Source organism: Pipistrellus hanaki, assembly GCF_964339955.1.
Source record: "Pipistrellus hanaki genome assembly, chromosome: 11".
Classification (NCBI taxonomy): domain Eukaryota; kingdom Metazoa; phylum Chordata; class Mammalia; order Chiroptera; family Vespertilionidae; genus Pipistrellus; species Pipistrellus hanaki.
In genome coordinates this window covers 25,102,626-25,130,089 of record NC_140513.1, presented here as the reverse complement: position 1 = coordinate 25,130,089, position 27,464 = coordinate 25,102,626, and the positions used below count along the sequence as shown (strand labels likewise).

Below are 27,464 nucleotides of genomic sequence, written 5' to 3'. Positions count from 1 at the left end.
GTAAACTATAGGTTTGTGGCTATTATTTACTACCTAACATGATCTTTGCCTTCTGAAGCTGCTTTCTACTTTTTAAAACTAGTTTTCTTTTTGATCAGTGTTGTTCACCCATAAATCTCTGTGTCTAAAGTGAAATTTTTTAGTCAGACATTTTAGTTTGCATGAATTGCATTTAAATTGGAAATCTGACCACAGATAATTTTCCATACATTTCTGGAGAAAATTACATAGGAAAGTTAAGCTTAAAAAGCATAATGGATAAAATATTCAGCAGAGCTGGAACATATCTACTCTTTTTTTTGTCCAATCATTTATGATGATATAATCAGAGATTTTGCCATTAAAGGTTATTTTCTGAATTATTATCATACCTACAATATTTTTAAATGATATGAATCCTCTTTGTTAGTTTTATCACTACCCTATAAAATAAATGAGACAAGAATGACTAATCAGATAAAGAATTGTTTCAAAGGGTATGTCAAAAATTATAAAGATTTAAATCATTCTAATTTTAGGCATGCGTATGTATATGTACATACACATTTTTAACAAAAGCTATAAGTTCACATTTACTTTAAGAATTGCCATTTACTTAGTTGGTGGTTTAATTTGCTAAAACCATTGCTATAATATAGTTATTTAAAAAACACTTTCTATCATCAACAGTTCTTTTTCTGAGATGGTAAACCCATCAATTCTTCATGAAGACTTGGCTTAGGAAGAGTGTCTCTCCTTATCAGAGTCATAATTCAGGTATAAGGAAAGAAGATTTATATATGTATCCATAAGAAAACATCTCCTAATTTTTTGTTGTTGTTGCTGCTGTTTTTTATTTGTTTTGTTTTGTTATTACCTATTCTGGTTTCAGAAAAGCCATCTTTTATAAATTTATTGAAGTTTTTTGGTTTTTTAAAATTACATCTCTATAAATGTAAAGATGGAGAAGACTCAACTTTTAAGGCAAAAGACATAGACTTTAATTCTTGAGATTTTGTTTGGCTTTGTTTTAATTCTCTTTTTACTCTATTTCATTGAGGAGTGAAAGTTAGAAAGTGATTAGGCAAAAGATGGCAGCAGACATCAGAAATACCTTATGTAACCACAGTGAAGTCTTAAAGGCAGTTGCTATTGAATTGTTTTCTATCATACTACCAAGGTTCAAAATGTTCTTTAAAAAGGTGTACTTGGTGAGTCTCATTGATTTTAACCACTGCTGTTCATTTATCAGTTTAACCGAGTAATGGCTCTTAATCACATCTTAGTGCCCGGAACTTCTAACCCGAAAAGAAAAAAAGAGAGAGAAAACTTTGTTACTGGCTTTCTGACAATGGCAGGGAGTGTGTTAAACCAGTGTAAAATTCAATTAAACTGTCTAGCCAGGTTTTTGAAGCTGAAATGCAGACCCTTTCTGTTAAGCTTCTTATTTTCCTGTGACCGACACCGGTGGATGCTGGGTTATGCCAAAACCAACAGGCTGTAAAGTACCTTGTTTCATGCTCCCAACTGATCAATATTTTTATTTTCCAGGCTTGCCCAGAAATCTGGAGGCAGTATCACCTAACGGTGAGTAGAAACACCTTTTTTATTTTCCCCAAGACCTAGCCTATTTACCCTTCTCTGAACTGCTGACCATAAAATATAGACAAGCATCTTCTGCTGGAAGATAATAAAAATCTGAAGAGTTTTTGCACTGAGAGAGCAATAATATAGTACTTTTTCTCTTCTCCCCTGCCCACTACTCTATCCTTTATCTTCCTGTTCTTAAAAGATTTTGATTGTGTTTTATTGCTCACATCGTTTAATGATTACATCATGGTATCTCAGTCTTCCTGGGTTAAATTCAAATTAAAGAGGGAAAAGTATATGCTAGGAACCATAAATAAAAAAAATAGTAATCCAGTGTCTAACATATTGTATCATGTACAGTCCACAAGCATACAGTCCACAGTATCTTCCATTGTCAATTTTCTGGCTTTACTGAAATATTTACATATATTTTTAATAAAGCTAGACAAAGCTTAGTGTATCTTTCATATAGAACAATTCAACTGTCATATGCTTAAGCCCCTCTTGACTTATTCAACATGTATAAATATCTGCTAATACTATTTGTTATTCAGTTCTTTGCTTTCCTTTTTATTCTGATTTTAGGCTAACTAGAAGCAGAAAACATTGTTATGGAATCAGTTTACTAATGCTCAATATTATGAAGTCAGTTCATTTCTAATAGCCAGCTTAAATAATTCTGAGAATTTACCCAAACCCTGCTAGTCATTTCTTTTAATGTATTAAGTATGTTGTGCTGAGCAAGAGACAATAATAAAAATTACTTTTAATTTTAAAGCTATGCAATGTAATTAAAAGCTATTTTCTTAAAGATTAACATATTTTAAAGTTTTCTCTATGGAAGACAGGTAGTAAAAATAGAAAAGGCAAAGTTTTTACAAAACATGTCTTTTTACTGCTTTTTTATTTTCTTCATGAAATAAAAGGTAAACCAATAAGCAGACTTACACTACCAATATGTCTTACCATAGGCCCAAAAAGCAAGGAATAATATCGGTAGTTTGTTCCTACATTCTGTTATCACTGTTTAATTTACTTAAAAATTCTTAGTAGAAAGCTGTACTCACTCAGCTATCCCTCAATCCCAAATTGTGTTTTCTTAAAGTCTTCATTATAAAACTAAAATATATATATATATATACACACACACACACACACACACACCCATATATGTACATATATATTTTTACAGATGTAACTTATAGGTACATTATATCTATGCTTATGTATCATTTTTATCTTAACATACTGTGATGAAATCCTTATTATAGTCTAAACTTGATTGGAATTCAACTATATTATACTTTCAAGATCACAGTCACTCTTTGTATAGCATTTTTATCAGTATTTTAATTAAGTAATAGTCTAATGGATTTGATATTGCATTTCTTTTCCCTTTTCCCCTAACTTAGAGAATTCCAATCTTGAAAACTTGAAGTGATGATAGTACTATTTTAAAGTCACTCTTTTCATTATTTGCATCTATATTCTTATATAACTCTCATAGAAGATTAGAAATTGGTGTTTAGTATAACAAATATTTGAATATTTGTTTAATATAGTAGCTTTTAAAAAACAAATTATAAAAAGAATAATTAGGAAAAAAATAGTTAAACAAAATGAATTATCTTGGAGAGAATAACATTATATTCTATCTGTAGGTAGGTATAACAAAATCATTTTGAAAAGTCTATCTCAACCTAAAATATTGATTAATTTTCAAAATAATATTGGAGCAACTATCCCAATTCATAATTATCAAATCTAAACTAAAATTAGTAATAGTTTACTATGCAAGTATAAATGCAGAATTTGTATGTTCAGAAATATGTATACATATATATCCATCTAAAATAAAATAGTTAAATAATTATGTATATAGGCAATATCCAAATGTGTACAATTAGGCAATATTTAATCTTGAGTATAAGCAGAATGCATGGTGAGTTTAGTCATCTTCAGTTCTTTACTAGGCGATGGACTGCCATCTATTGACTCATAGTAGCCCTCACACTCGAATGTGGCATCAATCAGAGCAATGACCACGTAATGAAACCTACCCTGTTTCCCCGAAAATAAGACAGTGTCTTATATTAATTTTTTCTCCCAAAGTTGCGCTAGATCTTATTTTCAGGGGATGTTTTATCTTTCCATGCGCTAGGTCTTATTTTCGGAGGATGTCTTATTTTCGGGGAAACATGGTAGGTTAGAACTACAGTATATTGATTTAAACCAGTCTTCTTAAAACTCTGGAAATTTCTACTCTTAATCATTGGTTAATTTCTTTTTCTAACCAAAGTATACATTTCTCACCCAAATGAACTGTGCTTTTTTGGGGAGAGAAGTTGATTAGTATATTCAGTTTGGAAATGTTTATTTGCATTTGAGGTCTTTTTAGTTGCTTTTATCTGCCTTCTAATCAGGAAGACTATAAGGACATTTACACCTAAAGTTTAGCAAATACCATTTAAGATCTAACCAAGAATCACTTTCCTTAAAAGTATTTTTTGAGCCCAGTCAGTGTTGCTCAGTGGTTAAGCGACGGCGACGACGACGACCAGGAAGTCACAGCACATGCCAGGGCTGCGGGCTCGATCCCCAGTGCGGGGCATGCTGGAGGCAGCCAATCACTGATTCTCTCCCATCATTGATGTTTCTCCCTCTCTCTCCCTTTCCCTTCCTCTCTGAAGTCAATTTTAAAAAATACTTTTAAAAAAGGAAAAAAATATATATATTTTAAAGCTTAATAATACAGAGTATTATTTTCCAAACACTTAAAAAGGTGGTGAAGTTGATTGGTATAAGTAGGCTTGTGAAATTTCTTTCAACACAAAAGGAAACATGTTCACTGCTCAGTAATTTCATGAGAGATCAAATAAAGCATCCTTAACAACTTGTATGTGAATAGAGTAGCTTTTTAACCCAACTTGACTAGACTTCACTAGATTAATAAAAACTAAGACCATCATTCTAAAGGGCACATACTAATAAAACTCTAAAACACTGCCTAAATATCTATTATCTGTTCTAATAGCTACAAAATTGCCATATAATTTAAGGACTTTTAGATTATCACTTGGGAGACCTGCATGGGAAAAATAAAAATATGATTTTTATTTCCCAAATAGTTTACACATTTACCTCCTTCAGAGTGTTTAGAAAGGTTTTTAAATCTTCAATCATATAGCACTGTTCTTGTATTTTAATTTGTTATATTTTCAAATTTTGGGAATGCCTGATTTTGAATATTCTTTTTTATTTTTTATTCTAAATAAAATCTCCACCACCACCACCACCCCCCCCTTTAACTATTTAAGAAGGGAAGTCTCTTTCCCAACCCCCTGTCATTTCTAGGCTCATTTATATTAAAAATCCTAGGCCAAAATGGCCACCAACAGAGTTTTACAACCAACAGAATCTTTAACTAATAAAGGCTATAATTTGACATGCCTTAGACATTTTTCATCTTGATTTTAATCTACTTTAAAAAGTAGCTAGGTGGTTGCTACTTTGGGGGCGAATGTATTAAGAACCAAAAAGGACGATACATCTTTTATGTTTAATTTTGCCCTTGGGTTTCTTTGTGTGATTGTTAAAATGTGTTACAACTAAAAGTTTAAGCAGAAGGGAAGAATTACATTTTAAATGACTCTTTATGTATAACATTTAAATGCCTAGAATTCACACTTCAAAAAGTAAAATACTTGCTGTCAGAGACCTGGGGAGTACCTTCCTTTCAGCCTACAAGAGGCCTGTGACCAGAGGTTACTAGCAGTTAATAGTAGTCTTACCTGAACTAGCTGAATGCCAGAGTGTATCTTATGGATCAAAATTTAAAATATCACTTAGTTTTGCCACTCAAGTCTTTCTCTCCTACCCTGGAAATATCAGTTTAGATATGTTTTCTGGGTTCTCACAGTATGGAAATGAGATTTTTACTCTAAACGAGAATGTAACTCTCTAAAGCATCCTATGCCATACCACCCAGTAGGTAACCCTAAATATCAACAGATTTAAATTTAACTTGAGAAACATGTTGTATGGTCCAAAAGAAAGGAATAAGCAAGTGGAATTTGATGGTGAGGCTATAGCCACAAAAGTCTTCTTTCTGAAATTATTGTGATGTAAGAGAGAGTGGGTAACAATATTCGAGTTGCCTAATACTAAAATGGAGTTTTTTTTAATAAGTTAAAATATGAAGTAAAGCATTTCAAGAAGTCTTCCTCAAGCCAGAATATTTTCTTTTCATGAAAAAAAGAAAATGGGCTCTTAATTGGAAAGATGTTGGGAATTCTAAATCTCTTTCTGAGAGCTCCTTGGCTACGTAACAAAACTGCAGAGCTCAAGGATCTCATCAAGTGATAGGTCACGTGTGTGTGTGTGTGTGTGTGTGTGTGTGTGTGTGTGTGTGTATGTGTGTGTGTGTGTGTTTAAGAATATAGAACTGGTTACATATTGTATTTTAAAATGTTAAGTAACTCCAAAATAGAACGAGAAGTAGGCCTCACTCTATTTTGGAATGATTTAAATCAACTTTTTCTTTGTACCATTTTTTGAGGCCCAGTATACAGATTATCCTAAAGTAACACTTATAAATTTATTTATTTTGATAGTTCACTTTGCCAACTTCCTCAAAATGTAGGAGTACTTTTTTTAAAAATTGTAGTTTTTTCTTCCATATCTGACATCACTATTTCAATGTTTTGACTGTTTTAAGTGTTGCTATTGAGATATTACATCTCTGTCACATTTTCAGAGATTTCGTTTTCATTAAAAATACCCTTAGTATTAAAACATTGCTGAGGTGAATGTAATTGTGCTCTGATGTTTTAGAAGGCACATGACTATTTTGTTGTACCTCAGGGCCATCTTTCCATTGTAGTACTACAAAATAAATCAGACTGCTTTATATTTAAAGTTACTTGGTGTCTGAATAAAAAGAATTTTCTGAGTAAGCACCAATAAATTATTTTCTAATACTCCATCTGTGATAACCGAGATAGGAAATACATTTGGACGGTGACTAAAATTTTTAAAGATTTTTCAAGTGGAAATTTTCTGTGAATACTTTAATATTTATTTACACGTTCTTAAAGAATTTAGGGTGAACATTTTGCTGGTAATTTTTTTTACTTCAATCTTACCATGTTTTGAATTTAGTATAAAAGATAATTATTACATTTATAGAGGAGGTCAACTGATTTTTTTAAATTTCTATTTCCACTGGCATGTTGGACCACATCTTGCCAGAACTTATCATTCAAAGCAATTGGAAAATGCAATTTCAAAGCAAATGAAACCTGGAATTATCAATCTCAATAAATGAGATTCATTTAAAAATAAATACAATTTGCCAAATCATAAAAAAAGCAATTTTCTAAAGCTTCTATAAAAGGAAGAGGAAGAAAGTGAGTGTTGTGAATTATAAATGCATGTTATTTTTTCTCTCTCAGTGTTTTCTCAGACATTTAAACAGTTCGTATACAGACTTATTTTTGAATGGAAGTACAATAAAAATTATATAGATTTAGATATAATTTATTTCTATTTTTAGAGAAAACCTCCATATTTTCTTTTCAAACAGATTAAGGTGTCATCCCCTTAGAGAAATTCCCAACTTAATTGATTTTCAATATTTTAATGAAATTAATTTGCTTTAAATGGGAAATCAATATGACATATTCTGAGCGGGGTTTTTATTTTTTTCTTTATTTTTTGAAAAGTATGTACCATACACAATTTGGAAAACAGTCATTATAAATATTTGGCCTGGCAGCAGCTACCTTTTTGCCACCTTCTAAATATCTTTATTATTCTTATCACCCATTGTCCTGATTTCTGTTCATTTTTTCGGTAGTACATGTTGCTCAATAATAAACTAATTGAATCTGAGACTGTACTATAAACAGTAACTTCTTTTCTTCATTTGACCAAAAAAAGTCCCTGTGCTTTTTCATCTGCCTCAAAGGCTGGAGGCAAAGATGATTCCATTTAAGTCAACATATTTTACTGTATCAGCTTCAAGTTTTACTTCTGTTTTAAAAATTTAAAGAAATACTTCTTGTGGTCTTCATTTTCTTGCCTGTTAACAAATGGCCCTGATGGTGATAAAAAGATGGAAAGTTACATTTGGACTCTTCACTATCCTTTTCTCTGTTCCTCTGTACTTTATAATTATAGTCAGTCATTATAGGGGCAATTTCTTCTTGATACTTAAATTTTGTGGTAGTTAAATTCCATTTCTAAGTATTTGTAATTTCAGTATACATAACTTTTAAAAATATTTTCTTCTTTAAAAAAAAGCACATACATTAGTCATATGATCCCAGAGGAAACTCCTTTTTTTTTTTTTACTCACAACTCTACACTTTGAAAAAGTTTTCCTATTATGACAAAATGAATATAAACAAGTAGTCTGAGAATTTTCAGAATTCATGCAGTTTAACACTGCTCAGTATCTGACTGTATAACAAATTGCAGTTTAAAAATCTAGAATGTGGCCTATTCTTTGTCATGTTAACTACACATAACAAGCATAGAAGTATTAAATAGAATAATTTCAGCGTATTTGAGTGATTATTTTTCATATATATTTTGAACAGTTGGTCATGCAATTCCTTAAATAAATATATTCCAGGTAGTTGAGCTTGTCATAACCTTTTCTGGACATTTCAGTGGAAGCAGAGAAAGCATACTGGGCCATTGACATGTGTATTAGTATGTTCCTTTTACTAGCCATTACATGTGAGTGACGTGGTAGATTACAGTGATTGCTAATAGATTTAGGAATCATTTAGATATTGACAGTCATGATCAACCATAACCTTTAAGGGTTTTGGTTAATTATTTGAAGAATCTACAGGAAAAGATTCCTAAAGGACCCCCTGGACTTGTTGTATGAACACTCTCTAAACTAGTGTTATATTTCCTATTGTGGTATAAACTTCAGTGGTAAACTTAAGTTGAATTAAGTTTATGGTTTTAAAACCTAAATCTTTTAAATGATCAAAAGTTAATGAATTGTGGATAAAATCCACCAGATTTTCTACCTGAAATTCATTTGATCCCCACGTACCAGAAAGTCATAAGAATTATGTTTTGAGTTATGTATGCTTGTGTTTTCTTCCAACTATTTTGAGTTCAGTAATGGTCCTCCAAGACTCATAACTCTTTTTTTTTTTTTTTTCCAGTTATATCAAAAGTATTATATTGAGAAAAATGGTCCATGTTTAGAGAACATTTAACTGGGGGGGAAATTAAATGTTTAGGATTAAAATAGTTTTCATCTAAATAGGTATAACAATATACTGATAAGTCATCTTTTTAAAAAAATATATTTTATTGATTTTTTACAGAGAAGAAGGGAGAGGTATAGAGAGCTAGAAACATTGATGAGAGAGAAACATCCACCAGCTGCCTCCTCCACAACTCCCACTGGGGATGTGCCCGCAGCCAAGGTACATGCCCCTGACCGGAATCGAACTTCTGGGACCTTTCAGTCCGCAGACCGACGCTCTATTCAATGAGCAAAGCCTGATAGGTCATCTTAAAAACATGAATGATCAGAAATATGCTTTGTAAAAAGAATTCACATGTGATAATCAATGTGAAACAATGGATAATAAAGCTATCCAATTTTTTTTTTTCCAAAAATCATGTAGAACAGAATATATTAGATAGATTATAAGGTCATCTTTATAATTTTGTAATATATCCATGTCTATAAATAGCCATTTTATATTTTTCCTTTAATATATTTGTAGATTACCCCACATGCCTTTTTAGTTAGAGGAACTAAGTTTTGGATCTTTCCTTAAGTTTGTTCTTAGAAAAACATTCCATAAAATGAAGCTTTAGGGGCATATTTAGTTCTGAGGAAATTATTAGGGAATTTCCTTTTTTATCATAATATGGGGGAAAGAATACCAGCTTTGGAGTCAATCAGTTCAAATTGTGGGTCTTTCATTTACTAGCTAGGTGCAAACCTAGTTAAAATATTTATCCTCTAAATTCTCAGTTTCTTCATCTGAAAAATGGGGACAGTGCCTTTTAGAGTGATTGTAGGAATGCAGTGAGATGATAAACGTAGAGTACTTAGCAAAGCCTGTGTTCAACACCATGTCAGCTCCAGTGCTGCAAACTCGTGGACTCCTCACTCCTGGAGAGATGGCCTCGGGACTGATAGCCCAAACTCGAATTATTGTAATGTCTTTGCCTAAGATGAGATTCGTAATGACCTCTTTACTCTATCTCCTAAAAGTGTTTCCTTCTTATAGTTATTGAAATTAAAATACTCACAAGCATTGTCTTTTTGTTAACAAAATTATTTGCCTCAGTTTTATTTTCTAATTATTTATACTTTTCTTCTGGTCTAGAAATGTAGATGGGTTACTTTTAACTAAACGTAGCAAGCAAATTATTTTCTTAATTTGATTTGTTTAAAAAATCATATAGACATTTATGAGTAGATCACAAAAAATCTTTAGGCTAACTTCCTTTCCTAATGAAAATGTCTGTATGAAATGTGTACCATATAAAGATACGACCATATCAGTTTGGAAAAAAAAATATTAAGTGAATAAATATATAATTCTTAAATGGTGATGTTAGTGTCAGCTGAATATAGCTATCTTTCATACGCTAAATTACGTAAATCTTTGCTTCCTTAATAAATAATGAGAATAATATGAAATTAAATAATTCTCATACACAAAAACCAATTATAATACTTTCTGCTAGGGGTAGAGGTTTTGTTAATGAGATGAGGAATGAAACATATAACATATCAGTTTTTTGCACTTTTGGTAAAACTGCTTCATGCCTTCACATGACTGATGCCAGAAACCAGCCTGATTTCACAGCAGAATGTTGAAGTGTAAGCTTGGTCAGTTGTTTTGCAGAAAAAAGACAACACAAAACTGAGCACTGTCTCGGTGCATGGGATCTGTATTCTTTCAAAGAGCATTCCTGTTTTTAATGTTCTTTATTTTAAGGCAAGCAGGAGCTAAGGTGGAGCATATTGTTAAAGCAGGGAATCGTCACTCCCTCTTTTCAGCGGGGCCTTACAGCTGCAGCACTCCCTGCCTTTGTGACGATGGTTAGGAGTATTTTTCAGTGGAATAAGCAGGGCTGGGTATGGGGAGGGGCAGTTCTATGTGTTGTAAGTCATGTGGAGTCATAGTAAAAATGGAAATCTTGGGGTTTATTTGGATCCCCTGTGTATTAGATAATAAATATAATAAAGCTATGGCTCTATTATTCCACAATTTTTTCAATGGTGATTTACGTACAATTGTACTATAGTTATATCTATACAGATGCAGATTTGAGTGTGTTAAAGACTTACTATGGTTGGAAGATGTATATTAATGTGGATTCTATGTTTTATAGTCCACCCCAGTAAACCGTCAGATAAAATATCCCTGCAGTCACACATGTATGTGTTCTTTCCTGTCCCTTCCCCCCACATCCTGTCTCATGCCCCCGTCATCCCTCCACCCTGCATCCAAGCTTGTGGTCCTTTTCCATCCATGTCCTAAAAGGTTCTTTGTAAACCAGGCCATTTGTCCATCATTGTTTGGGGTCCAAACAGCGGTAAGATACCCTGTCACCGATCCCGCGTTCTATGAATGGCAGCTCCTCTCCGGACAATTGGCGGAGGGGCCGGGAAATATTCCTGAGAGGATTATTTAACCTTTCAATTTAGAGGGCACAAAGCCTGGCTGATTAATGAACTTTCTGATGGGCGCCGATAAGCGGATCTATTTCTTTATTTCCCCTAAAAGTGATTCCTTCTCCTGTCCATATTACTATAATCTTAAACATAAAATGTGGCAAATAGATTAAAAACAGCACTAAAGAGTTTATCTGGCTGGCAAACTGAAGGAGCTAAATTAAAATTGGTAATGACAGCAGTGGCTCAGCCTCCTATATGGTTTTTAAATGCACTGTGTATTTTGAAGAGACTTATTCTCCACCGTGCCTGGTAATGACTGCTTTTGGTGCACCGTCTGGGGCTGGCTTCTGTTATCCCTACCCCGCCCCCCCCAAAAAATGAGTTGTGTTATCTGGATGGCTGCAGACACATACGCATCCCCCTTTCTCACTGCATGGGCAGACAAGGTCGATAGCATTACAAGGTATTTGTGGCAGTGCTTGTTTCAGTTTTCAGAGCTGCCAGTTTCCAGGCGGATTTGAATTACAAAAGAAGAAGCTGGCATGAAAATTGAAAGGTTTTATCGGCTGGTCTGAAGCCTCATAGCACATTGCTTATTTATGCAGTCCATTTGCACCAGGAAATATAAAAAGGAAATACATTTTTAAAATAAGGCCATAAAGACCCAGATATGTTTAAGATGGCAAATAAAATATAGATACCTATAATATCTTTCCAGGAAACGATTTTCACTTAATGTTGCACATTACTTCAGAAGAGCATTTATGTTGCTGTCATAAATGTGTGCGTCTGTGTCACTATGTAGGTAGTCTCTGGGGATTAAGAAGAAAGCCTTTGCTAACTTACTTTAAAATTAAAATAGACGGAGGGATAGCTCTGCAGGTTGAGAGCTACATTGGAAATATTTAAATAGGGTGGTGAATTAAACTTAAACTAATATTTTTGCATTCTATGTAAAATTAGCTATGGCCCAGTGAATAAATGCCACTACCTTTGGAGAAAATTGGGGTGCTTCTTAAGCCATGAAGATTTAGAACATTCAGGGAGTGAATTACCGGGATCCTTACTGTCTTGCATATGTTCATTGTTCTTTGCTTGCTGAGGTTCTCTTTTGTTGTTGTTGTGTGAGTGTTGGTTTTTTTTGTGTGTGTGTGTGTTTTTGTTTTTGTGGGTTTTTTTTGTGGGGGAAGGATCTCGTTCACAAAAAGAGAAGTCATAAATTAATAAGTTTAATAACTTCTTTTTATAAAACTTGTGTTTCATTTATCTTAGTCTCCAAATATATTATCTCTTAGATGTTGCCTAATGCTTAATGTTGTTAATATTGTATATCATCTTTTCACTATTAGGAGTTATACCAACAGTTTACCTCCATTCATACTACTTTAATGTAGTTTTACTACAAAAGATACACTCATGCAGTCCTTTACACTCTTGGTTACCTAAAGTGAAGATATATAAGTATTCAGTCACACAGTACTGCAAGGCCTTGAATAATTAATAGCCTGACCACTAGTTATTTGCAAACCTTCAACCCATTGGTTTGTAAAACTATGAGTATCAGAAGAGGGGTAGAGAGGAAGTTACGTGTATATAGGAAGTACCAAATCAGTAAAGCAACACTTTATTCTGCTGCAATTCAAATGAACACTGTTTTAGAATCCATTTTCCAATAAAGCAAATTACTCTCAGCGAAACCATGAGAGATGCAATTTTTTACAATTTTCATTTTCACCAGAGTCTGGTACCTTTCTCGTGTTTTTATGACCTGGACTAATTACTTCATGTAGTGTGTTTTTTTTAACAGAGAAAATATCAAAAGCATACACGTCTACAGCATGCTAATGATGTGCTGTACATTTTTTTCATGAATTTTCATAAGGATTTTTCTACGTAGCATGTGTGGCTTAATGATGTAATCACCCGATAGACTAGAAAATGCTCCAGAGGAGACGTTCCGGTCTGTTGTGTACATAATACATGTTTCAGAAATCTGCCTCATTAAGGAATTACCCGACGGATTGGTAGTCCGTTAGATACATGTCATCGTTTTTCTTTTAACACAAAAAATAGAGGTATATTATTATATATGGTGTTTTTAATGGCATTTTAAGATATAGGGAAAATGAGAAATGTTATACAATTGAATTTGTTTTTCACTGAGGAAAAATTTTAAAATTCACAAAGGATGCCTTATTTTAAAGTAATTTCAAAGCATTTCACTTTGAGAATATTTCTTCCCATGTTCCTCAGAGGGAAGGAATAGTGTGAATGTTTGCCAGAACACTGTGCACATGGATGGCTTTGACCGAGATCATGGCTGGAATAAGACCTGTTCAGATCTCCAGGTGTGAGAAGCACCTGCCTCCAGAGAAACACTGAGAAGGGAGCCAGGGCATCATTTATCTTTAGTTACATGGGATCATTTTTGCCTTCTCACAGCCTCAGATTTGGTTCACTTCACTGCAAAACGGCCCAACTTTTAAATTTCTTTTTTGATTCCTTTAGGCCCCAGGTGTGATTTTTCTTGACTGTGTACCAGTTTCATTTCTGTTGGCATTTATATCGTAATTACTACCAATTACCCATCCTGCTTGCCCTGCCTATTATTCTTCATGACACTGAATAAAATACTTAGACAATCAAATATGATGTCTAGAGCAGGCACAGAAAATGATATGTTTAAACAGGGAGGGAAGTATATTTTTAATTCAACTTTTGTTCTGCTTAAATGTCAGCTCCATACCATTGGGTCCCTTTTTCAACTAATGGGCTTGGACTATGATGGCAAGTTTTTGATTTGGGATAACATTTTCTTGAGAAATTCTATTTGATTACTTGGCTAGAATTGTGTGTTGTTGTTTTTTAATTGTATGGATATTGAGATGCTTGTGCTGTTAGCTTATTGGAAAAATTTGAAAGATAAGGTTCTCAAGAATGAAAAGCATATGGATTTAAGAGGTGTGAGTACACGTGCATAAAGGCTGGAGCTGAGCTCAGTGCTTTACTCCATGTTATATTCGGTTGTGAATACATTTACATCAAGTGCTTCATAGAATTGCCTTTTAATATATGTTCATATAACACATTGGATTAATAAATGAAAACATATAGTCTAGTCATTAAGCATATGTATGATTATAAAAATAAGTGCATTTTGTGGTCACAAGAGTAGAAAATTCCCTTTAATTAGTGAAATTGATTGCATATCCTGTATAGTAATTGCATATCCTTCAACAAGATGCAACTCCTCATTGGATCAAAGTCAGTTTAGATAAGGGCAGCTCAAGGTCACAGAGGGAGATGCCCAGCAGGTTCATTTGCATAAAAAATTACTGTTAGAAATAGGACACTGAGGTAGCTCTGGCGGTTTTTGATCTCTTGGCCTTTGTCATGGAGATTCCTAGTAGTGAAGGGAGTAAGGCTAGTGTCCCGGATAATGATTAACTGTTTTAATGGCATTCATTCATTCATTCCGCACTGACTACTCATGCAGAAAAAAGGGTTATGTAAAATGACATTAGAAGAAAATCATTTGTAATCGTTGCATCGGGCAGCACTTTGAGGAGACATTAGAAGTAAATCCGTGGCGTGGTAGGCTTATGCTTTATCTTCTGATATTTACTGAGTTTACTGGGGCATGAAAAGCTTTCAGCAAGAATAGCAGATGGGATGGACCTTTCATAGGTAATGCTATCTCCCAGGTTATTACTTCTATATATTGATAGTAAAGTAATCTCTAAGATATCACCCTACAAATATAGATTATTTAAATGTCTGTAACCAAAAAAAAAAAAAAAAAAAGCTTTCATAAATAGTTCAATTTGGTATCCATTAGGTCAAAGTCTTAAGGTAAATTTTTTAACTTAAAAAAAGTTCTAGCCCAGTTTTCTCAGTGGTTGTAGCATCAGCCCATGGACTGACAAGGGCATGTAACTCATTTGCAGGCTCAATCCCCGGCCCCAGCTGGGTCCTGTGCAGGAGGCCACTAATCGATGTGTCTCTCTCACATTGATGTTTCTCTCTCTGTGCCTCTCCCCCTCCCTTCCACCCTCTCAAATTCTGTGGAAAAAATATCCCTCGGGTGAGGATTAACAAACAAATAAAAAAGTTCTAAAAAATTACATTTGTTCCCTCCATTTAACTTTTTGTCCACAGTGCAAACATGTATGACAGAACTCTGAACTTAAAGCTAATAAGTTGACACATTCTGCTTTAAATTGGACCTTTACTGTTAATTAAAAATAAAGACATGCTCCAAGGCAGAAGTATTGAGTCACAGATTTGTATTTCTAACACTTTAAATAGCTGTAAGATTTTTGTTAGATCATAGTATGAAAACTTGTCCCCTGGAAATCATTATTGAGTTTTCAGTACTGTATTCTAATACAGAAATGTTCTCTAATTAGGTAAGATCTAGGCTGATTTCATTCCTATTAAGTCCTAGTACATGATAGTTTATTAAAATGAGAGTATGTAGATAGCATTTGTCATGTCATTTACTAATTAATTATTGTGAAGCAGTTTAGAATTTCATAGCACAATATAAATACAGTTGCTATTTTTATTAGTAATAATGGAAGTTTTTAACTAGTGACATTATTCAGATGAATGAACACCCAAATGTTTGCACTTCATCCCCGGGCATAAATGAACAGTAAGGCTAAATTTGAGGCTTTTTGAATGAGATTACTTTCAAAATAAAATAAGTGTCGACATGAAACATGCTTTCAAAATCTTGATTAAAAAGGATCTCTTTAACCCTAGTAATTGTAAAGCTGAATTCCTATTCTCTGTATCAGTAACTCCTTCCCGATTCTGCCAGAGTATGTACACTCTCAGTGTGAAGTAGAGGAGACCCTTCGAAAGTTATGTTAATTTATTCAGGCATTTTAATATATAAAAGCATAATCTTACAGGTTGTCTTTAGTGACTAAAATGTATTGGATGCTCACTATGGGTCATGTACTTTACGTATGCATTATCTCATTCATTTACTAATATTTATTGTCCTGCTGGTGTGGCTCAGTGTTTGAGCATCCACCCATGAACCAGGGGGTCATAGTTCGATTCCTAGTCAGGGCACATGGCTTGATCCCCAGTTGCGGGCATGCAGGAAGCAGCTGATCTCTCTCCCCCTCCCTTCCCCTCTCTGAAATCAATAAAAACATTTTTTAAAAAATATTTACTGAACTATTATATGCCTGGCCCAGTTCCAGGATCTGGGATGCATCAGTGAACTAAATAGAGACAAATCCCTGTGAGTTGGGGTATGACCAAACAAGCAAGTTAAATATATAGTATATCAGATGCGATAAGTGCCATGAAGTATAAGGAAAAAACTCAGTGAAGCAGGATAGAATGCTCCAGTTGGAGATAGCTGGCTATTTTAAATAGGGTGATCAGGAAGACCTTACAAAGATGACAGTTGAGCCAAGAGGTGAGGGAGTTCCCTGTTTATCTGGGGAAGAGTGATATAGGCAGATGGGACAGCATTTGGACTACTTACATTTTCCCCAGGCTTAGGCAGTAAAGTCAAGTCAGAGGAATTTTGGAGTCTTTATTATCTACTTATTCACCAGCTACTTATTGTGCACTTATTATGTTCTAGGTCTTTGATCTTTCTTCTATCGATACATCTAACCTCCTCTTGCTTATGGTCACCCTCCTTATAGCTACAAACCAAAATAGTTTTTCCAAAATGCGGTTCTAACTACTCTGCTCCTACACTTAAATCCTTACACTTAACACTAGACAAAGCCCAAACTCCTTAACATGACTTATAAGCTCTCCATTTTTTTGCCATGCCTCAATTTTCTTATACCTGGTCATGTAACTTTTTGTTGTTGTTAATCCTCACCAGAGGGTATTTTTTCCATTGATTTTTAGAGAGGGTTGAGGGAGGGAAGGAGAGAGAAAAAGACAGAGGGAGAGAAATATTTATGTGAAAGAGCCATATCAACTGGTTGCTTCCCACATGTACCCCGACCAGGGCTGGAGATGGAACCTGCAACTCCAGTGCTCGGGCCAGTGCTCTAACCACTGAGCACACCCGGCCAGGACCTGGTCACGCATCTTATTCTTTGCTGGCAGGTATGCTCTTTCTTAGTTCCATGCCATCGTTCATATTGTTACCTCTACCAAGGATTATCCACTTTACTTACACCTAATTCTTTAAGAGTAAATTTAAAATTTGTATTTCCAGGAACACTTACCTTAACTGCCTCACTCCATCCAATGGTGGGTCTGTCTTGCCACTCCATTAATACCTGTACATGCTTCTATCACTGTTTACATCGTCCTGTCATTATCTATTTATATGCTTGTCATGTTCTACTAGCCTGTTATTTTTTTCTATCTGGGATACCTAATACCTAACACAGTGTTGGGTATAATGCCGAATGGATTGAGGTGTAAGGAAGGAGAGGAAAGTACACACTGATGTTAAGAATAAGAAATTGAGCCCTGATCCGTTTGGCTCATTGGATAGAGCGTTGGCCTGAGGACTGAAAGGTCCCGGGTTTGATTCCGGTTAAGGGCATGTATCTTGGTTGCAAGCACATTGCCAGTAGGGAGTGTGCAGGAGGCAGTTCATCGATGTTTTTCTTTCATCTTTGTTTCTGGCTCTCTATCCCTCTCTCTTCCTCTCTATAAAGAATCAATAAAATATATATTTTTAAAAAGAATAAAAGAATTGTTATCATGTTATACACTTTACTATACAGAGTCATTTGAAGGTGGGGTCTCTACAGTGACTTCCAGAAGACAATATTTCTAAGGACACTCTTACCTAAAAAGAGCTTTTTTTCTTTTTTTTTTTTTTTTTAGAAAGAATGAGATTTTAATTTTCTTCTAAAATTTAATAAAACCTTACGATATTCATGTTGCAGACTAAACCTGGACCACCCAAAAAGCCGAAGACTCCTTCTGGACAATCAGCCTTAATGTATTGCTACAACTGTGGTCAAGAAGGCCATTATGGACATGTAAGTCTGAGTGGCATTTGGGCATAAAGCATTCTGTTGTCAGGAAGCGATTGGTGAAAGATGAGCTTAAATGTAATTCTGAACACTTACTTTTTTAGAAAGTAACATTCTAAAGTGAGATTTAATATAGTTTCAACTAATTTACTTCTCTCATCCCTACCAATTATGTTCCTAAATGTATGTGTGTACCAGCTTGATCAGATGCTTAGAATTACAAATCAAGTATATGATGCCAAAATTATAATAAATTAGCTAAACTCTATATGGATAGTTCACACATTTTCTTCCTAAGAGGTATTCTAATTTTTTTTCAATACCTAGCTAAGAAGGATTGAACTCGCATAAATAGGTATGATGGCAAAAGACAGAAGAAATGGGAACGTTCCAAAGGGAAACCTCTTTCAAAGAAAAGAAAGATATTTGGTTTCAGGTGTGCTGAATGGATATATGTCACCGGTCATAATTTAAAAAAAAAAAAAAAAAAGTCTACTACATAGGTGTATTCAGGCCAAAGATATGAATTTGTAGAAAAAGAGCGCAGAGCTAAGTTACACCCATATCTAGGATGGAAATGTGAAGGGGAAAGCACCTGATGGAAGGCTGTTGAAGAGACAAAGAAACATAGGTCTAATACAACATAAGGCCAAATAAAGTAAGCCCTCTAACAGGTATGAGGCAGTGCAGTAGAGACCTCTTCTCTTCCCCCCAACCCCTCAGCCATTGCTGTCAACTCAGACTGGGGGAGTAGGGTGGCAGGAAAGAATGAAAAGAGATAAGGGTTTCATAGGTAAAGAAGTGAGAGAAGAAAATTCAAGTCTGAAAAAAGTACTTGATTGGATGTCAGGCTGGGTCATCCTCCCAGTGTCCAGCAAGACCACAGCCTGCAGCTAAGAATGAGTATCAGTGATGTGGGACTCATCTCCAGTCAGTCATCCATAATCTTGCAAAAAAGGTTGTTTGAACGATATGCCCTTGTGACATCCTAATTTCAAATATAATTTGCAGGAATGTAAAGAAAGGCGAATGTTCAACCACACCTTTCCAACATCTCCATTCATCTACTACTATGATGACAAATATGAAATTCAGGAGCGAGAATACAGAATAAAACGAAAAGTAAAAGGTATGTTATTAGACTTCTTGCTAGATCAACTTTGCAGTAGTTCCCAAATTTCTTTTTTCATACTGTTTTTACCTGCTTTGGGGGTCATTGGTTAACACAGAAAATGTTAATTACCATGGAAACTGGAACTTTCTTGATCTCCAAAAATCAAGTACCACTTCAAAAATCCTATGTTGTGCCCTGGCCCGTGTGGCACAGTTGGTTGGAAGGTCATGGGCTCAATTCCCAGTTAGGGCACACACCCAGGGTGCAGTTCCATCCCCAGTTGGGGTACATAACCAAGGGATGTTTCTCACATTGATGTTTCTCTCTCTCTCTTTCTGTCCTTATCCCTTCTGCTCTAAAATATTTTTTTTAATCCTATGTTGTAATCTATTCCCAATAAACATTTTTCTAACATAAGATAATTTTAGAAAATGTCCAGAAAGTACTTCTCTCCGTATATGTATGCAGAGTTCTAAAGGCTCCTTTGAGATTTTTCTGTTTAGTGATTTGCTCCCCCTTTGTATAGCTCTAGCATTTTTCGTAGAAAGACAGACATCCCTGCGGGGTGAGTTCCCGGAGCTGCCCCAAGGATGTCATTTCCCATCGGCCATGGGCTGAGCTCCCGGTCCAGAGCAGCCTGTGTGGCCTCTTTGTTTTCTGTTGCTATAACATAAGGTTCTTTCTCACCAAATTATCTTATGTTGCCTGTTTTCTCTACCTCTGTTCTCTCTTGCAATATACTTCACGGTGGTTTACCAGTTATTTTTCTTGCTTTGGGAACAAGTAATTCTTTGTTTTTCAAGTTGACCTATACATTGTTGATTTTTTGGGGGGGGTCTTTTTTGTTACTCTTTTCCAGATTCTTTTTAAAACACTAAAAAGCTCTAACTGGTTTGGCTCAGTGGATAGACCATTGGCCTGCGGACTGAAAGGTCCCAGGTTCGATTCTGGTCAAGGGCATGTACCTTGGTTACAGGCACATCTGCCATATAGTTCTTAGGAGATGTGCAGGGGGCAGCTGATTGATGTGTCTCTCTCATTGATGTTTCTAACTCTCTATTCCTCTCCCTTCCTGTCTGTAAAAAAATCAATAAAATATATATTTTTAAAAAGTTAAAAAGAAATGCACCAAAATGTCATCTCTGGATTAAAGGATTATGAGTGCTTCTGATTTATTTTCTTTATACTTTTCTTTAGTTCCCAAGTTTTCTGTAATGCATGTTTATAAATTTTATAATCAGAGAAAAACGATTTGGTTTTCTTTTTAACTGGTTATATTGACAGCTCTGCAGCACAGATTCACTTTGAAGCTTGCTGTGATTCATTGGAATTTTCATTTTATGCCAAAATCTATAAATCTATTACTTATTTTTTCTCTATATCCCAAAATTCATTTTTTATCCCCTAAATATATTACTTTATTTCATTTGGAGGGGAGGCACTTCTTTAGTCTGAAGATTCTGTTGACATGTTAATTTTCATTCCTCACTGTAACCTCACCTCCCACCCACCCTGTCAGAATCACTGTATCAGATACTTGTAGTGAGAGCCACGTTCTATCAAAACATCACATCATATCTGCACTAAGAACTCGAAGACACGTGTGTGCACAACTACACACTCAGTCTCCAAGCCAGCAATCTCTGCTCTGGAGGAGTTATCTGTCCTCTTTGGCATCCACCTCTAAGGACTGTGGCCAGACTTCACCTTCAGAGTGTAATTGAAATATCATGAGTCTGTCGATAAGACTGTTATGCATCTTGCTTAACCTTATTTTCAAGGGCTGTTCCTTGAATTGGTCAGACATGTCTTTTCTTCACGAAGCTAGGATGAGGACTGTTCTCGCTTGCCCTCATCTGCACTGTTTAACCGAGTTAGATTGTGTTGAACAGAATGAATATCATTGGACTTCTGGATGTTCTTCACTGTTAGCAATCAGAAATGTATAACTACAGCCATATAGTTCTTAGTGAGTGACTTTAGTAAGGGCCCTTTAGAATGCCCTCTCATTAGTGCATTTAAATGTCTGGCTTCCCTCTCTGCTAAGTTATTTACAGACTTAGGAAAGCTCTGCATGGACTGTCTTGCTGCGGAATATGCAAAAATACTTTTATATTTTCCAGAACTCCAGAAAAATGGGGATTTCCCAAAGCAGTTCAAGAGGCCGCATATGAAAGCAGCAAATCAGAGGTCCCACCATGACATGAAGAAGAGCCAGGCCTCCAGCAGAAACACAAAATTGCCTCAAGAAAAGAAAGAAACCCAAAAAGAAACAATGAACAGGCACAACAGAGAGCGTGAGAAGCACAGGAAGGCCCACAGGGGCCATGATGAGGATGCGGACTTTCCCAGAGGCCCCAGAACCCCCTCTTCCCTTGGCACCCCCAAAACCAAGAAGCCTCACAAGTCCTCTCACCACTCCCACCAGCACAGGCCAGAGGACAAGCGGCCCCGAGAGGGCAGGCGGGGCAGGCATAAGAAGAAGGAGCGCCGAGTGGAGGAGGAGGACGACGACAACTTGTTTCTGATCAAGCAGAGGAGGAAAAAGTCCAGACTGTGAGGCAGCTGCCGACTGGGCCTTCCAGCATCTGTCTGCTCTTCATGTCCACAGCATTCTGCCAATCTTTTTACTAATTAAAGTGAGTTTTGGTTTTTTGTTTTGTTTAATCTCAGCCATACCCTAGAGCTGCTGAATGAAGACCTTGGAGATCCGTTCTCTGTGTCCAGCAGGTTACTAGGTGGAAAAACAAAGATAAACTCGGACTTCCCCTGTTCCAGTTGGTCATTTTTACTCAGAATCCTATAGGTAGGAAGAATTCATCTTTTCAAGAGAATTTTTAAAATTACTTTGAAAAAATTAAAGCTCACCAGATATAATTCATCTGCAGGATGCATATGTAAATTAAGTCCTTGCAGGAAGAGAAACCACTGCTGACGTGAAAAATGCATAGATCTTTTTCATCATTACTCTTAGCATTGGGAAGGATAATAGTTATAAATCTAAGCTTTACTGGCTTCTGAAGCTGGGGTCAGACTCCTCCTTCGGTCAGAGCATCAGGGATGAGCAATGAAGGCGGCGCCACCAAAGCCCTGAAGAAGCTGGAAAGTGGGCTATCGTGAATACAGGCCAGGCCTCCGTGCAGTGTAAATGTCCCAGGTCAGATGCCCTGAAACTAGTGAAACAGAGCCCTCAAAACTGTTGATGTCATCACAATGAAATAGCTTCTGCCATTTTTACAGCCACACTTCAAGAATACTGTCACTCAGCTAGATAGAGATGAATACTGCCAAAAAAATATTGTTTTGTTTTGTTTTGTTTTGTTTTCATAGGTTTTTTTTAACAGTATAGCTATTCAGGAATTTTTGTACACTTGCGAGCCTTTTGTACTTATCAAAGCCTAATGTTAGAATTGGAAAAATAAAATGTCTGAAACAGAGTAAAATGTGTCTGATATGTAGAAAGCCAACGAGGGTTTGGGCAGCAAAGGGCATACTTGGGTTGGACAAGTGACTCAAGTTATAAAATCTCCAATAACTGGGGTTAACATTAACATTGGGGCTAACATTGTTGCCCAAGCACTGGCTCTACCAGAATAAAGCAAGGTGCGCTAAGACAGTTTTATACGGTTAGGTTCTTAAGTTTGTCTTTGTGAAGTTCACAAACTGCCAAATATCTGGTGGGATCCGCTCTCTTGTCTTTCTGGGGGAAACTCTCTCCTCCCAAGTCAGCTCCATGTAAGTTGTCGGTCCACAGTCTTCAGTCCTCACCTGCCCGGTGGCTGCTCAGCTCTCTGCTAAGTGTAAGGGTTCATTGTGTGTTGGTGGGTGGCGTCCTCATATCAGCTGGGACCCTAAGATAAGCGACCAGTCTTAACCCGCTGCTAAAAGGGCCAGCGGCTCCGGGGAGTGGTCTGCCGTGAGATAACAGGCATTATTCCTCAAAGGGGCCCAGAACAAGCCTGGTGTGACTGCATTCTGGGGCATCTTCCATACATAGAAGACTGTTTCCAGAAGGGAAGAAAGACGCTTTTTTTCCTCTCTTCTATTTGTTCCTGCACATTCTCTCTTTTTTTAATATATTTTATTGATTTTTTTTTTTTTTTTTTTTTTTTTTTTACAGAGAGGAAGGGAGAGGGAGAGAGAGTTAGAAACATCTATGAGAGAGAAACATCATTCAGCTGCCTCCTGTACACCCCCTACTAGGGATGTGCCCGCAACCAAGGTACATGCCCTTGACCATAATCGAACATGAGACCCTTGAGTCCGCAGGCCAAGGCTCTATCCACTGAGCCAAATCGGTTAGGACTCTTCACGTTCTCTTATTTTTCCTCCCCAATTGTATATTTTTCTAAGAACATTTTAGAGTAGAACATTTTATTCTGGGGTATAATTTGCCATCCGGGTCTGTGCATTTATAGTAGATATGAAAGGATGGTGAGGGAAGGTCAGAGAAGCCTCTGCTCCATTTCCTCCTCACACACCAACTTTCCGTACAGGACCGGGGAGTTTAAAATGTGCAGCAACTGGACAATCAAGTAAGACTTTAAGAGAAGAAAAACAGATGTCCCAAACAGTGAGGAGCCCTCTGTTGCTAGGATAGAGAAGACTAAATGTCTTTTGCCTCTGGATCTGTTTTGATTAGAAGTAGCCTTTGCTGGGTTTTGGCTCGGTTCAGGTTTGGCATTTTTAGAGTTGAGCTGAGAGGCACCACCTCCCATTCTCTCAACAGAAAGCCTGGCTTTTGTGGGCCATGCTGTGTCTGTTACTTCAGAACCATGCAGTTAACAGCACCTGTTATCAGGCTGTTTATTTTTATGTTTTACAAGTTCATGTTAATTTGAGGGGAGCGTTTTTTTGTTTTTTAACATAAAATCACTTGATTCTTCTACCCAAAGATACAAGTAACATTCTTACTATCTACCCTCCCGTATGTTTTTTTATGCATACATACATTATTTTGTAACCTGTTTTTATACTTAATAGTGAAAATATTTTTTTTTTCTTATAAATTTTATTCTTTACAGAGAGGAAGGGAGAGGAATAGAGAGTTAGAAACATGGATAAGAAAGAAACATCGATCAGCTGCCTCCCGCACACCTCCTGCTGGGGATGTGCCCTCAACCAAGGTACATGCCCTTGACCGGAATGGAACCCGGGACCTTTCAGTCTGCAAGCTGACGCTCTATCCATCAGAGTTCAGTCCTGTGTACACCAGTGAACAATCCTCACAGATTTCCACATGCGTCCTCCTGTGTATGTCTACCACACGTAACTCAGCCTCTTGCACCCCACAGACCAGTATGAACTTGCTGATCAGAGGCCGTCACAAGGACGTGCCATTTTGAGCTCTGATAACCTCTGACCGCCTCCCTGGGCCTGTGTCTTCTTTCTGAAATTGGAAGCAACCGCCCGGCCTGTGTGGCTCAGTGCTCGGCTCTGCCAGGCGTGTCCAGGTCAGCAATTAGGCCCTCGCGGTAAGCAGCCAGAAGGGAAGCCGCCATAAAGAACCCTTGGTTCACAGCTCCATCCTGTGCCCTGGCCCTGCCCTGGCATCCACGGCACCATGCCCTTGAGGAGCTTTTGCTTTCTCTAGTGGGCAAGACAGGTGCAACCCCCTTCAGCTCTACAACAAAGATTGAAGCTCACACAGTTGTGGGGCTGGCAAGTTCCAAACAAAATACGAAGGGCAGGCCAGCAGGCTGGAGACACAGGCAGTGTTTTACAGTTTTGAAGCAGGATTCCTTCTGCAGGAATCCCCAGTTTTTGCCTTTGAGGCCTCCAGCTAATTGGATGAGTTCCACATTGTGGAGGATAATCTTTACTTAAAAGTCAACTGATTCAATCACATCTACAAAATATCTCTCCTGCAACATCTAGTGTTTTGGCTGCACAGCTGGGAGCCACTGCCTTGCTCAGTTGACATAAAATGAACCATCACAATAGTCTTTATCTAAAAAAATGAAACTGAGTCAGAAACGTTGACAAAATCCTAATCCCTAGAAGAAGGTACCAGGCCTGCCGAGTATCTTTTGCACCTTGGTAATAAGTTTGCATGATTTATTCCTGCGTCCTACATAAAATTCTCCGCAGGACAGAACATCTGGGGAACGGTGTACCACATGCCGATGCAGCTTGAGAGGAGACTGGCATGGTGCCGAGAAGCCTTCCTGACTAGAGTTTCCGACAGGGGGACAGGCTGGGGACACAGTGGGCTCCTGGTCCAGAGGGTGGGCTACCAGAGCCACGGAGATTCAAGCATCTACTGCGAGGGGGCAGGGACTAGAAGGAGCCTCCCAGAGGGCCCATGAGTTCTGGGAGCTCTAGATTCTACAAATGCTGCTCAGAAAAGTCCCTGCTTCCTCTTCTCCACACCCCTCCACCCTCAGTGAGGCGTCAGAGGCTGGTGCAGAACACGGAACCTCTCTGAAATGGAAACATCTGTGTGCCTTTCTCACCCTCCTCCGCCATCCCCGCTCCCCTGCCAGCCAGCCTCGCCTGGTGAGTCTTCTGGGAGGGGAGCTCCTCGGCCTCGGGCTCCTTTCACACCCCATCTCATCCTCCGTGCCTCAGGGGGCCCCGGGATCCACCATCGGTCCATCGTCCACCCGTCATGGGTCACCAGGCACCTCTCTCCTGTTTTGCCTACACCCAATTAATCATCTCTTCCTGGCGATGTGCATGGCAGCCCTCCTGCACTTGGCTGCTCAGGGGAGTTTTCTGGTTTCATTGCTTCACTTAACCGCGGCCTCCTGGGTCACTCTGGATTTCCCTGCCCCCACCACAGGCCCGGCCTCTGAAGCCTGCCTGTCTGTGCTCCGGGATCCTTGTCTTCTCGCCAGCCTGCCCATCCTATCAGCCAGCCAGGCTCTGCCCACAGCGCCACCTTGCAAAAGGGTAGGGGATGGTGGGGGAGGGTGGGCCCTCTGGGCCATAGCAGGGTCCTTGAAGTTCTGGTGGATGTCAGAACTGCAAAGGACCTCAAGAATTGTCTAGTACACTCTGGCTCACCCTGTTTCACTCCATTTCACAGATGGGGAAACTGAGGTCAAAATGAGGAAAAGGTGGCCAGGCCGGCGTGGCTCAGTGGTTGAGTGTTGACCTATGATCTTGGAGGTCATGGTTCAATTCGGTGCCTGACCCAATCGGTGCCTGAACATGCCCAGGCTGCAGGCTCAGTCCCCAGTGGGAGGTGTGCAGGAGACAGCCAATCAATGATGGTTCTCATCATTGACATTTCTCTCTCTCCCTTCCTCTCTGAAATTCGTGTGTGTGTGTGTGTGTGTGTGTGTGTGTGTCTTAAGGATGAGCAAAAGTCTTGTCCATGGTCATATCTCAAGTCAGAGGCAGAACCAGGTCTAGGCTTTGGGTTCCTCTACCTCAGCCCCTTACCCCGTCTCTCTCTGCCACACTTTGTCAACAGAAAATAATTTCTCGGAAAACTTGAACACATTATGAATGAGTGAGAAATGTATTTAGTGTTTAAATATTGAGTCTGCTCAGATGGCAGTTTTTTGCAAGAAGCTGTGGCCAACAAGCCGGACTGTGGCCTGGAGGACGGGTGCAGGTGGCAGAGGAGACAGGGCAAGCACCTTAGAAGCAGCACCTCCCCACAGCCATCATCAGGAGCCAGTGAGCAGCGGGGCCCAGACACGAGCCAGACCTGAGGACGGGGAGGAAGCTGGAGAGAAAATGTGGAGCAGCGGGTCCCAGGAAGGGGAGGAGACCCCTGGGAGACCTCAGGTTCCCAGAATCAGGGCCAGCCCGAGGCCCAACACCTGCTATTAAAGAAACCGAGGCAGAAGCAGTTCCCAGGACAAAGAAACTGTCAAGATCAGATAGTCTTGGAGGTCGAGGTTCGATCCCGGTCAGGGCACATGCCTGGGTTGCGGGCTTGATACCCAGTAGGGGGTGTACAAGAGGCAGCCAATCAATGATTCTCATCAATGATGTTTCTATCTCTCTCCCTCTTTCTTCTTCTCTAAAATCAATAAAAACTTAAAAAAAAAAAAGATCCGTCTACAGCTTGGAGACCTTCAGAATCTATCAAGCCTGGAACCCTCTGTGGTACCAGTGGGGACCCTGAGGCCCATGGGATGGAGCCAGGGCTGGGATCAGAGGAGACCCC

General features: G+C 37.8%; 1 protein-coding gene across 3 annotated transcripts in view; it reads left to right on the top strand.

Moving 5' to 3' along the window:
- Positions 1 to 22,954, top strand: part of ZCCHC7 (zinc finger CCHC-type containing 7) — a 155,527-nt gene extending 132,573 nt beyond the window's left edge. For all 3 annotated transcript variants that reach the window (XM_084898897.1, XM_084898898.1, XM_084898899.1), the window contains exons 6-9: positions 1,531 to 1,566; positions 18,136 to 18,231; positions 19,237 to 19,354; positions 21,463 to 22,954. In XM_084898897.1, coding sequence (XP_084755023.1) covers positions 1,531 to 1,566; positions 18,136 to 18,231; positions 19,237 to 19,354; positions 21,463 to 21,899 — 687 coding nt within the window. In that variant the 3' untranslated portion in view covers positions 21,900 to 22,954. The remainder of the gene's footprint in view (positions 1 to 1,530; positions 1,567 to 18,135; positions 18,232 to 19,236; positions 19,355 to 21,462) is intronic.
- Positions 22,955 to 27,464: the final 4,510 nt, after the last annotated feature.